Source organism: Salmo trutta, chromosome 11 (assembly GCF_901001165.1).
Source record: "Salmo trutta chromosome 11, fSalTru1.1, whole genome shotgun sequence".
Taxonomy (NCBI): Eukaryota; Metazoa; Chordata; class Actinopteri; order Salmoniformes; family Salmonidae; genus Salmo; species Salmo trutta.
Genome location: NC_042967.1, coordinates 13,714,936 through 13,727,915, shown reverse-complemented (window position 1 = coordinate 13,727,915; position 12,980 = coordinate 13,714,936). Strand labels below are relative to the sequence as shown.

Sequence of the window (12,980 nt, the reverse complement as noted above, 5' to 3'; positions counted from 1 at the left end):
GATGGGTTATAAGTCAGTAAATTTGTGCAGTTTTTGCATTTTGGGAGTAAACACGCAGCCACGCTACCAAAGTCTCGCGAGACAAAGCGGAACCTTTGTGAACGCGGGTAGCGGGGAAAGGAAGCTAGCGAATGAATCACTTGTAGCCAGTCAATCTCTTTCATAATAAACAGTAGGACTATAGCAGCGTATTTTCTGAAAGAAAGTTTTTGAAAACCATAGCTGCCATTTATAGGCGGACGAAGTAATCGAATAAACAGACGATCGGTTTAAATCGAGGAAGAAATTCGGTAGCAATGTCCGAGACTGGAAACGGCGTGGAGCTGCGGGAAGAGCAAGCAGTTGAACTTGAAGAAACCGGAGGAGTGGAGGTGAGCCTGAACAAAATAATAATAATACAAATTCTGAGCCCATCATTCGAAAAAATGGCTCAACAAGTTTTAGATTATGCTAAAATCAACCACATGTCCTTTGTGACTTCCAAATCGAGCCATCTCAAACTTTGTCTTTGCTAGCTCGAGTTGTTCAGCTAGCTAGCATTTGCGTCGTTAGCTAACGTTAATCGACAGCTCCGACCCATCTTCCCGGAGAGTGTGTCTCGCAGTACTGTATAGTAGAGCTAGCAGCTAGCCTGTTTCATAAACACTCAGCTCACTATGCTAGCTAACGTTACAGCTAATACACTTTATTTTAATACGCATCAAGGGTTTCTATACAATTGTAGCAGTTGTTTACATCTGTTTGACGCTGCATTCGATCCTCTTTATACTAGTGCAGCTTAGCTCACGTTAAGACAACAGGGAAGTCCCAGTCAAATCGTGACGCCAGTGATCTTCAGGTTGAAAGTCGGAGCTCTAGAGCAGTTTTTCCAGAACCTGGTCCTCTAGTACCCCCAACAGATTCGTTGTTGTAGCCCCTTGACAAACACACCTCATCCAACTCATTTAGGGCTTGTTGACAAGTTGAACCAGGTATGCCTGTCCAGGGTTACAATAAAAAGGTGTACTGTTGGGGGTACTCGAGGACCAGGGTTGGGGAAACACTGCTCTAGAAAGATGCCCAAGTTTCCGACTTGGAATTCCGAGTTAGATGACCTTTCAAAATATTTTTCCCAGTCGGAGGTTGTTTTTTTTCTTCTTTTTTTCGAGTTCCCACTTATCTTGAAGCCACTTAGGTCAGAAGTCAGAGATGTCTGAGTTCTCAGTTGTTTTGAAAGTGGAGTTACGTTCCTCTTTTCCAGGAAAAGGATGACGCGTCAGAGGCCAGCAAGGAGGAGTCTTCTGAAGCCGGACAGGATGCCCAAGATGAGGACCCCTCTTCATCTACAGCGCCAGCCTATGAGGAGAAAGTGGTAATGGCACACTGCTAGATGTTCATTTTCAGTTTTAATATCTAATTATCCGGTTGTAAACGTAATTTGTTGCTCACAAAGTTTCACTGCTTTTCTGTGTGTAGGCATCAGACCGGACCAACAGATTTGAGTACCTACTGAAGCAGACAGAGGTGTTTGCCCATTTCATCCAACCTGCGGCCCAGAAGACCCCCACCTCCCCGCTCAAGATGAAGCCAGGACGCCCTCGTGTCAAGAAGGACGAGAAACAGAATCTCCTCTCGGTCGGAGAGTGAGTATACAGCGCAACACGCAGAATAACTTGACCTTATGATTCGTCAGTCTTCCGTGGGAGTACATTTGGTGTACGTTTGGGGCATTTGATATGCTGTCTCTGATGAATTGCGGGTACACCTTTCTCTCTTTGACAGTAACCGTCATCGTCGCACAGAGCAGGAAGAGGATGAAGAGCTGCTGAGCGAAAGCAGCAAGACCACCAACGTCTGCACCCGCTTCGACGAATCTCCCTCCTGTAAGCAGTCACATGGTTTTACTTATTAACCTCTTGGGCGACCTGACCAAATTCACATAGAAATGCGTGTTATAGATCTGTCATTCTCATTGAAAGCAAGTCTAAGATGCGGTAGATCTGTTCTAGGTACTCATTTTCTATGCTATCCATGGTTAAGTTTTGCATCTTTTACTTTCGGTTTTGTACACCAGCTTCAAACAGCTGAAAATACAAAATGTTATGGAAAATACATTTCACAGCGGTTTACATGTTACAAAGATTCTCTACACTAAACTTGCTTGTTTTGTCACAAACTGAAATTAGGTGAACTATTAGAATTTTAGCATCCATGAAATGGCTTCTGCATAGTGCATCTTTAATGTAGCAAAGTCCTGACTGGGACTACTATAGTCCATATTTGAATGGAAAGTATGTCAAACTTGTGCACTACTGAGTATGTTGTGCTGTATCTATCTCCCAACAGTTGTAAAAGGGGGTACAATGAGAGACTACCAGGTCCGTGGTCTGAACTGGCTCATCTCTCTGTACGAGAACGGAATCAACGGGATCCTTGCTGATGAAATGGTAGGTTCTCGTTTCAAAATAAAGTGACAAATGTTACCTTTTTGGTATTCCGGTAGTTCTACATGTATATCTCTTGGTGTGTGTGTGTGTGTGTGTGTGTGTGTGTGTGTGTGAGAGACTCATGTCCTGGACTACAGCAGTAACAGCATCCAAAGACCCATTCATGCTAAAAATCGGTATTCAAATTATTGAGCTTTATTTTATATATACTCACCTTGCTTGTTGTCCTTCAGGGTTTGGGTAAGACCCTGCAGACCATCTCTCTGCTGGGGTACATGAAGCACTACAGGAGCATCCCCGGGCCCCACATGGTGCTGGTGCCCAAGTCCACCCTGTACAACTGGATGAACGAGTTCAAACGTTGGGTCCCCTCCCTCAAAGCAGTCTGCCTCATCGGAGACCGAGAGCAGAGGGTGAGCTATGAGCAGCAGCAGAATTCTCTGATGTAAAATGAACAGGGCATGTTGATTGCTGTAGATCAACTGGAAAGCATTGGGTGGTGACTGTGGGACAGTGTTGAGGCTTATGTGTTTTCCAATGTTCCATATGGGAAGAAATGTTGTCATGGAAATAGTCAGTTAATGTCTATCTCCGTCTGCAACTGAAAACGTAACACGTACATTTCCTGTAAAATAAGACTACTAATGGATATTCTGCATAATGCAAGCCAATGCAAGTCAGTCATTTTTCAATAACTTGTACTACAGCAGTTGCAGCGCGTTAGACTGGTGATGTTGCTGGGGCTTTGGTCTTGTGCCCCACCGATAACCCTGTATCTTCACCCTCTTTTTTTCCCCCCCAGAATGCCCTGATCAGAGATGTGCTGCTGCCAGGGGAGTGGGATGTGTGTGTCACCTCTTACGAGATGCTCATCATAGAGAAGGCCGTGTTCAAGAAGTTTAACTGGAGGTACCTGGTCATCGACGAGGCCCACAGGATCAAGAACGAGAAGTCAAAGGTTAGCGAGCTTCTAAAGTTGACACACACACACACTGTATACATATTTGATTAAATGTAAATATGTGACTTAAAATGTGTATGTACACTAACAAAACGTCAATGGGCTCAACTCACAAAAGACTCTTAGGTGGTTTGTCTTACCTGTGTATGTTTGTGCTGTAGCTGTCTGAGATAGTGCGTGAATTCAAGACCACCAACCGTCTGCTGCTAACCGGCACCCCGCTGCAGAACAACCTCCACGAGCTCTGGGCCCTGCTCAACTTCCTGCTGCCAGACGTCTTCAACTCCTCAGAGGTAAGAGGCAGATAAAATAGGATGAACTTTAATGTACCTGAGGGGAACAAATTGTTGAACACACAGACAATTACCCTACATTAATACTACAGTTTAGGAATAACGCTTAGTAACACTTAGTGAAAATAACAATATTCTCTATTTTTCACTTATTTAAAGGGTCCCGAAAATATGGATTGATTTAACTTTTAATTTTTCTCTCGAAGGACTTTGACTCGTGGTTTGACACCAACAACTGCCTGGGGGATCAGAAGTTGGTGGAACGTCTTCACACTGTAAGTATCTGAAACACTTCCTTACATTTAACTGTACTGTATACGTGAATATGTACTGTGTATATATGAATAGTGAGTAAATAGTATTTATGTCTCTTGGTGTCTTGACAATGTATTACTTTCTATTTGAATGTAATAACATCTTATGTTGTTCTTGTCTATAACTGTTTTTTGTGGACCCAGGAAGAGTAGCTGCTGCATGTTCAACAGCTAATGGGGATCCTAATGAACTAAACATGTAACCATGTAAGGTTTTATCAAATAGTGTTATGGGGCCTTCCCCCATGTTCTCTCTCTCTCTGTGTGTGTAGGTACTGCGTCCTTTCCTGCTGCGTCGTATCAAAAATGAGGTGGAGAAGTCTCTGCTGCCTAAGAAAGAGATCAAGATGTATGTGGGGCTGAGTAAGATGCAGAGAGAATGGTGAGTAGCCATCACACAGTCAACGTGTGCCCTTTCCCTGCCAAACGAATTCTTCAGCCCTATGCACCATAATGTGTATTGAAAACACTGTCCCGTCTCTCCTCAGGTACACCAAGATCCTGATGAAGGACATAGACATCCTGAACTCTGCAGGGAAGATGGACAAGATGCGTCTGCTCAACGTCTTGATGCAGCTGAGGAAGTGCTGCAACCACCCGTACCTGTTTGACGGGGCCGAGCCCGGCCCGCCTTACACCACCGACCTGCACCTGGCCGTCAACAGCGGCAAGATGGCTGTCCTTGACAAGCTGCTGCCCAAGATGAAGGCCCAGGGTGGGTGGACGAAAGGCTCCCCTCTAAGACCAGTTACAAAATTGGTGTTTTTATGGCCTGTTTGATGGCTCTGTGGCCCTTTCAACTTTAAAGTTGATATGGAGACAGTGTTGTGTAAAGGCTATTTCAGACTTTTTGTGATTCAAACTACTATGTTAAAGTTGCAGCAATGTAGGCATGGTGGATGATTGATTGGCGGCCATTTTGAACTCCCCTCCCTCTCCCAGGCTCCCGTGTGCTGATCTTCAGCCAGATGACCAGGATGCTGGACATCTTGGAGGACTACTGCATGTGGCGCAACTTCGGCTACTGTCGCCTGGACGGACAGACGCCCCACGAGGAGAGACAGGTACGACTATGACTCCCACTCCTGGATCTCATTAACGGCAGTGGCTTATTACCCTGGTCCCAGATCTGTTTGTGCTGCCTTGGTGTGACATTGACCATAGGAGTTGGCAGGGCAGCACACGTAGATCTGGGACCAGGCTAATAAATGGCTTGTAAATACAAACAATTTAACTCGTTGCAGTTTGAACACACTTCATTTAACACTACATTTCCCATGTTCCCTTGTTCCTCTAGATCTCCATCAACGCGTACAATGAGGAGAACAGCCCTAAGTTCATCTTCATGTTGAGCACCAGGGCCGGAGGGCTGGGTATTAACCTGGCCACAGCTGACGTGGTCATCCTCTACGACTCAGACTGGAACCCTCAGGTCGACCTGCAGGCCATGGTCAGTACCTCTCATTGACCCACGTTAGTGGACTAATTAATCAGTCTTTTATATGACATTTTACTATTACTTTAATTAGAATTTGCCCTACAGATTTAACATGGTCAATTGCCCCTAGTTTGAATCATATCACAAGTGAGCTTACATTCAATAGAATCTCTCACCAGTAACTTCATTTATCAAGATGCTTCTACCTGGTAACTGTTAGACACTTACCTGATTGGTTCATTTAACTTTTCTTCTCAGGACCGAGCTCACAGGATTGGTCAAAAGAAGCAGGTGCGTGTGTTCCGTTTCATCACGGAAAACACAGTAGAGGAGAGGATTGTGGAGCGGGCCGAGATGAAGCTCCAACTGGACTCCATCGTCATCCAGCAAGGTACTACACCGGTGGCCATTTTGGATCTCCTCTTCCCAGTTTCAAATCTACACTATTGAAGTCAATGCCTTGGTAATGCAACTGGCTGACTTGTCTGTGTCTACTGTGTCTGTTCTGCAGGAAGGCTAGTGGATCCCAATGCCAACAAGCTGGGGAAGGATGAGATGCTGTCTATCATCCGGCACGGCGCCACGCACGTCTTCGCCTCCAAGGAGAGCGACATCACCGACGATGACATCGACGAGATCCTGGAGCGAGGCGAGAAGAAGGTCAGAACACAGACGGACAAGGACCTAGCGCTGGCATTGGGCCTAGCATTAGCATTTATCTGCACTCGGATCATTTATATAATATGTGATAGCATTAGCATTGCTATATGTGGGTTGATATCTAGAGGCCAAACACATTAGCAATGTATAGCTAGATGCTAACGCTTTGCTGTGTGTTTGTATCTGACAGACCATGGAGTTGAAGGAGAAGATGAACACCATGGGCGAGAGCTCCCTGAGGAACTTCACCATGGAGTCCGACAACAGTGTGTACACCTTCGAAGGAGAGGACTACAGGGAGAAGAAGAAGGTGGTCACCAACTGGATCGAGCCACCCAAGAGAGAGAGGAAGGCCAACTACGCAGTGGATGCCTACTTCAGAGAGGCCCTGCGTGTCAGCGAGCCCAAAGCACCCAAGGTAAGCCTCGCTACCGCCGGCCTCTGGCTATGTATACATTTATATTTACATTTAGCAGACGCTCTTATCCAGAGCAACTTACAAATATACGCATGCCACTGGGATAGCTGTGTGGAATGAATCAGACCATCTTTCTCCATGACTAAAACTCCTGTCCTCCTCTTCCAGACCATCTTTCTCCATGACTAAAACTCCTGTCCTCTTCCAGACCATCTTTCTCCATGACTTAAACTGCTGTTCTCCTCTTCCAGACCATCTTTCTCCATGACTTAAACTGCTGTTCTCCTCTTCCAGACCATCTTTCTCCATAACTAAAACTCCTGTCCTCCTCTTCCAGACCATCTTTCTCCATGACTAAAACTCCTGTCCTCCTCTTCCAGACCATCTTTCTCCATGACTTAAACTGCTGTTCTCCTCTTCCAGGCCATCTTTCTCCATGACTAAAACTCCTGTCCTCCTCTTCCAGACCATCTTTCTCCATGACTAAAACTCCTGTCCTCCTCTTCCAGACCATCTTTCTCCATGACTGAAACTCCTGTCCTCCTCTTCCAGACCATCTTTCTCCATGACTAAAACTCCTGTCCTCCTCTTCCAGACCATCTTTCTCCATGACTAAAACTCCTGTCCTCCTCTTCCAGACCATCTTTCTCCATGACTAAAACTCCTGTTCTCCTCTTCCAGACCATCTTTCTCCATGACTAAAACTCCTGTCCTCCTCTTCCAGACCATCTTTCTCCATGACTGAAACTCCTGTCCTCCTCTTCCAGACCATCTTTCTCCATGACTGAAACTCCTGTCCTCCTCTTCCAGACCATCTTTCTCCATGACTAAAACTCCTGTCCTCCTCTTCCAGACCATCTTTCTCCATGACTAAAACTCCTGTCCTCCTCTTCCAGACCATCTTTCTCCATGACTGAAACTCCTGTCCTCCTCTTCCAGACCATCTTTCTCCATGACTGAAACTCCTGTCCTCCTCTTCCAGACCATCTTTCTCCATGACTTAAACTGCTGTTCTCCTCTTCCAGGCTCCTCGTCCACCTAAGCAGCCCAATGTGCAGGACTTCCAGTTCTTCCCCCCAAGGCTGTTTGAACTGCTGGAGAAAGAGATCCTATTCTACAGGAAGACTATTGGCTACAAGGTATACAACATGTACTGTTACTAGTGTAACTGGTGGTACATCAGTGATGGCAGGTGCCACTTAAAATCTAAGGATGGGCTCATAGTAATGGCTGGAATGGTATATATGTGCTTGAGCTGTCCTCCCCTTACCAGCCTCCTCTGTGGTCAATTATGATGCCGTCAGTATGATAATGTTCCATCAGACGGCGGCCATTTTGCAGTTTCAAACCAACACAGTCGGTTTAGTTTAGAATGGGATGTATCTGTTGAGTGTTTGTGATATACATTTTCTCTCCAGGTTCCTCGTAACCCAGAACTGCCCAACTCGGCTCAGCACCAGAAGGAGGAGCAGGCCAAGATTGACGAGGCCGAGGGCCTATCAGAGGAGGAGCTGGAGGAGAAGGAGAACCTCCTCTCGCAGGTAATTGGCTGAAACAAGACCAACTTAAACACTCTAGACATTCATCATAGTGCCCTACTCCATGTCATACTTATAGAACTACATATAGTTCAGTTGAGATACTCTTTAATGGCTTCAACTACAAAGTAGAGACAAATGTTAGCATTTGTGGCTAGTGTCGTTACAAACTGTCATCGATCTCTCCACAGGGCTTCACCATCTGGAACAAGCGTGACTTTAACCAGTTCATCAAAGCCAATGAGAAGTGGGGCAGAGACGACATCGAGAACATCGCCAGAGAGGTGGAGGGCAAAACCCCAGAGGAAGTCATGGAATATTCCGGTAAGAAGAAAAAACATTTACCCTTTTTTTTTTATCGCAGAAATGTATCTGAATTTACGTCTTATATAGTTAGTGGACATTACTCCCAAGTGTATGACAGAGATCTAAACGTGTGTGTGTGCACAGCTGTGTTCTGGGAGCGCTGCAACGAGCTGCAGGACATTGAGAAGATCATGGCTCAGATCGAGAGAGGAGAGGCCCGCATCCAGAGGAGGATCAGCATCAAGAAAGCACTGGACACAAAGGTAAGCCATTTCAGTGAGGTCATCATTAACATGAACAACATTGGGGAGCCTAGACCTTTTGATCAGATGCTCGATGCAGTTGTGAAAACCTCTGGGCCCTCCCAACCCTTCTGAAGGACTGTGTCTGGGCCCCCCCAACCCTTCTGAAGGACTGTGTCTGGGCCCCCCCAACCCTTCTGAAGGACTGTGTCTGGGCCCCCCCAACCCTTCTGAAGGAATGTGTCTGGGCCCTCCCAACCCTTCTGAAGGAATGTGTCTGGGCCCTCCCAAACCTTATGAAGGAATGTGTCTGGGCCCCCCCAACCCTTCTGAAGGAATGTGTCTGGGCCCTCGCAACCCTTCTGAAGGAATGTGTCTGGCCCCCCCAACCCTTCTGAAGGAATGTGTCTGGGCCCCCCCCAACCCTTCTGAAGGAATGTGTCTGGGCCCTCCCAACCCTTCTGAAGGAATGTGTCTGGGCCCTCCCAACCCTTCTGAAGGAATGTGTCTGGGCCCTCCCAACCCTTCTGAAGGAATGTGTCTGGGCCCTCCCAACCCTTCTGAAGGAATGTGTCTGGGCCCTCCCAACCCTTCTGAAGGACTGTGTCTGGGCCCTCCCAACCCTTCTGAAGGACTGTGTCTGGGCCCTCCCAACCCTTCTGAAGGACTGTGTCTGGGCCCTCCCAACCCTTCTGAAGGAATGTGTCTGGGCCCTCCCAACCCTTCTGAAGGAATGTGTCTGGAGCTGGTGTCTGATCATGTCTACCAGAGGCTTACCATACACCCTGAAGGACATCTTTTCTCTCCCTCGTTGTAGATTGGTCGCTACAAGGCGCCGTTCCACCAGTTGAGGATCTCGTACGGCACCAACAAAGGGAAGAACTACACAGAGGAGGAGGACCGCTTCCTCATTTGCATGCTGCACAAGCTGGGCTTCGAAAAGGAGTCGGTCTACGACGAGCTGCGCCAGTGCATCCGCAACTCGCCCCAGTTCCGCTTCGACTGGTTCCTCAAGTCCAGGACCGCCATGGTGAGTGGAGTGGCCCCGGGCCGACAGTGGAATTAAGTACAACTTTGTTGTAGAATCAATAGAGTACAACCTGTAGATGGAAATGTGTCTTTACTTCTTCAGTAACATGATAACCATTCATTCAAAACATTATACATTTCAAGAGTTGTGTGTGTGTGTGTGTGTGTGTAGGAGCTCCAGAGGCGATGCAACACCCTGATCACCCTGATTGAACGAGAGAACATGGAGCTGGAGGAGAGGGAGAAGGCGGAGAAGAAGAAGAAAGGACCACGTAGTCAGTCTTCTGTAAGATCACAACGTTCCACTTCCTGCCCATCACTGAACTCTCTGGTCATGCAGTCCTCTATCTCTGTGCATTGTCCAGGAAGACACACACGACACTAACAATATCACACAATGTTCTTTTCCACTATATAATCTTGTCTATACCAATATACCATTGTAAGCAGACGTTATTCTATGAAGTGCCGATTTTTATGATTATTTGAGCTGACACTCCTTTTCTGTCTTCCTCTTCATCCCACACTTCCTCAGGCTCAGAAGCGTAAGGGAGAAGGGACCCCAGACCAGCGAGGAGGCCGCAGGAAAAAGCTAAAGCTGTGAGGTGGTGATGGTCAGAATGAGGGCAGCGGCAGGCAGCAGTATAGTAGCCGTAGCGTCTGTTTGTTTTGTACGGGTTACCGTGGTGATGATGATTTACTGTATAAAACCCAAGAGGACTGAACTTTTCTTCACTATAGCGTGTCGTTCTATCTAGAAGATTCCAGGAGGGAACCTAGGTTCTTAGTGTGGATTTAATGCAGCCGCCCGCACCTCTCTAATTCAGAGGGGTTGGGTTAAACGCAGAAGACACATTTCAGTTATATAACTGATTAGGTATCCCCCTTTCCCTATAGTATTCCTTCTATTCACAGGCCTGCTAGTAGGGACTAACTGCCATACTGCAGCTGCGCTGATTTAGTTGAATTTTTTTGTTGTTTTCTACCCTTTTTTACTAGTACTTGAGGTGACGAGAAATGTATTTATGCCTGTTGGTTATGTTATCACATTCCATTGATTGTAACGATACCTGTATGTATCCCCACTCCCACTCTGTTATGTTACCGACCTACATTGTAGAAAATGTATTTTTGGAACGTGTCACTAATAAATTACCCCTTTTTTTAAATAAGTCTATTCTTATGCAACAAAAAAAATACTTATGTTGAATATTTGTGCAAAGCTTTTCACACAAAGAGCAGTGGGCGTTCACAAGCAGTCTGAGTGAAGACTAGGACCAAAATCATTCAGAAAAGTACATTTGTATTTGGCAGTTAAAGTTGGAGTACATCAAACAATTGATTGAAATTATCACAAAATTGATAAGTCACCAATTTGATCTAAATTGGTCGGAGACAAATTTCTATACCTTAACTAATTGGCACCTATTAACTTAAATTGTCACATTCTTCAGTTGATAAACAGCATCAAATGTGGGGTTTACATATTCTTCAAGTTGCACCAGGGTTTAGTAATTAATATATTTTTTGTTTGCATTGTCCTGTGTTGACTTTGAATATCCTATACATGCAGGTATGTACAGACTTATGAGTTAATAATATGCACATACATGTGATTTTTTTTCTTTTAAAACCGCACCTGAAACAAAAATGTATAAAAACATTCTGAATTAATAGTTTACGCACTTGAATGGCTAAAATCACAATCCCATTGAATAGCACCATGTCTATGCTCTGCTGCAGTGGGCACACCTGCTGACGACTGAGGGCTTTGCAGTGCATCAATCAATATTAGAAAATACACAAATGTAGCACATTTGATACAGCCAGCCTTGACCGGACCGACGCAACATTCGATCCACTCGGCTCTCTATCTCGCACTCAAAAAACACATCAGTTGACACGGATTGAAGGACCGACAACAAACATACCGTGGTAGGCTAGTTCTCTTAAGAAAAACAGGACAGAATAGTCTCCTCAAAGCTGCTCTGCACTATCAAGGGGGACATTTAGTTGCTTTTACCTTCTGGAGATGCCATTACTGTTTTAAGATTTAATTGGGATGTTCAGCTGTGGCAGTTAGCATAGTTGGAAGGGGTATTCTCCACAACATCAGCCCTTGGGGACTCCTAATATTTGACATATGAACTAAAGCACACCTGAATGGAGTTCTGACAATTTCGTTGTTGAGGGGGACTAAAACCCATGTTATACCACAGGAAAAGGGGTGAAAACACTTTTGAGGGTTCATGGATCCTCACATGACTTTCTCTCCAGGCTTGGCCAGCCATGCATGCATTCATACTCTGGTTATAGGCCCACAACACACAACTGACATCAACTGTCCCAAGAATTGGCTGTGCTGTCTTCAGTGCTAGCAGAAGGCAGGGTTAGCCCTGTCTTAGGGCTCTATTCAATCCGTATTGCTGAAGTTCAAGTGTTACAGCGCGATTGAAATTGAAAGCCATTGTTCCCGAGTTAGCGGAGGCTGTATTCACGGTAAACGCTGCATATGTCGGCTCAATCGGAAATGACCTTTACATTTCTATCACGCAATCTATAACGCTTCAGCGGTAAGGATTGGATAGAGCCATTAGACGGCACTGCAGTGGTAAAGGGTGGAACTGTTGACAACTGTCAATGTCTTATCAGAAGGCCACGGGGACGGGATGGTGTTGGTAGGAGGGCTGTCTCTAGTCTTGAGCCTAGACCTCAGAGCTGTCCAAGCTGCTGCGCCCAGTACCCATCATGCCCTCTCTGCTGTTGCCACTCCCTCCGCTGTAGGCCGAGCACGACGAGGTGGAGTAGGGAGGGAACTGGCTCTTCTTCTGGTTCTTCCTCTTGCGCCGCACCAGCAGAATAACCACCATGGCCACCAGGCAGGTGAGAAGGATCAACCCAGCCAGGCCTACCAGTGTGGGCAGGGTGGAGGTGTCCACAGGCTCCCTGCCGGAGCTCTCCAGGAGGGGGCGCTCCAGGAAGGGTGAGTCGCGGTCCGACCCAGCCCGGTCACGTCCACCCCATGGCTGGCGCTGGCTCACCACCAGGCGGTCCGTGCGGTCCAGAGCGATGTGCTGGATGTTGGTTCCCCGATTGTTGTCGGTGCCAATGTCCTGGGCTAGGTCCGGAGCGGGGGCGGCACGACGGTAGCGACCCAGGGACGAGGGGTGGAGGTCGGGCTGAGTGTCGGCCACGGAGGACAGGCTGTGGTGGTACTCCAGGCTGCGCTTGCCGATGCCACGGTTGGCGTTGTCTCGAGAGCGGACGGTGTAGATGGTGTGGATGAACCACTCCCGACCTGCAGCCACCTGGAACATCCAGACACAGTGGAGCTTGAGGTTAGTGATAAAGACTT

The 12,980-nt window shown here is 46.7% G+C and overlaps 2 protein-coding genes across 2 annotated transcripts in view; one reads left to right on the top strand and one right to left on the bottom strand.

Annotated features, from left to right (window-relative positions):
- The first annotated feature begins 79 nt into the window (after positions 1-79).
- Positions 80-10,797, top strand: LOC115202247 (SWI/SNF-related matrix-associated actin-dependent regulator of chromatin subfamily A member 5). Its single transcript, XM_029766240.1, has 23 exons — positions 80-371; positions 1,241-1,351; positions 1,456-1,622; positions 1,762-1,862; positions 2,326-2,426; positions 2,660-2,839; positions 3,229-3,384; positions 3,549-3,680; positions 3,887-3,955; positions 4,267-4,376; positions 4,483-4,709; positions 4,937-5,058; positions 5,292-5,444; positions 5,691-5,823; positions 5,944-6,092; positions 6,283-6,510; positions 7,536-7,649; positions 7,929-8,051; positions 8,240-8,372; positions 8,499-8,617; positions 9,414-9,626; positions 9,798-9,911; positions 10,161-10,797. Exons 1-23 carry the CDS (start codon positions 297-299, stop codon positions 10,227-10,229), a joined length of 3,099 nt encoding a protein of 1,032 aa, XP_029622100.1. The 5' UTR covers positions 80-296; the 3' UTR covers positions 10,230-10,797.
- A 114-nt stretch (positions 10,798-10,911) lies between these two features.
- LOC115202245 (FRAS1-related extracellular matrix protein 2) overlaps positions 10,912-12,980 on the bottom strand; it is a 45,402-nt gene continuing 43,333 nt past the window's right edge. Inside the window, exon 24 of the mRNA XM_029766237.1 lies at positions 10,912-12,933. Within this exon, the coding sequence (XP_029622097.1) occupies positions 12,331-12,933 (603 nt within the window). The 3' untranslated portion in view covers positions 10,912-12,330. The remainder of the gene's footprint in view (positions 12,934-12,980) is intronic.

Coding starts and splice junctions, on each gene's coding strand:
- LOC115202247 (XM_029766240.1), top strand. CDS start 297: ATGTCCGAGACTGGAAACGGCGTGGAGCTGCGGGAAGAGCAAGCAGTT. Junction 3,681..3,886: donor ACGTCTTCAACTCCTCAGAG/GTAAGAGGCAGA, acceptor TTTCTCTCGAAG/GACTTTGACTCGTGGTTTGA. Junction 6,093..6,282: donor TGGAGCGAGGCGAGAAGAAG/GTCAGAACACAG, acceptor TGTATCTGACAG/ACCATGGAGTTGAAGGAGAA.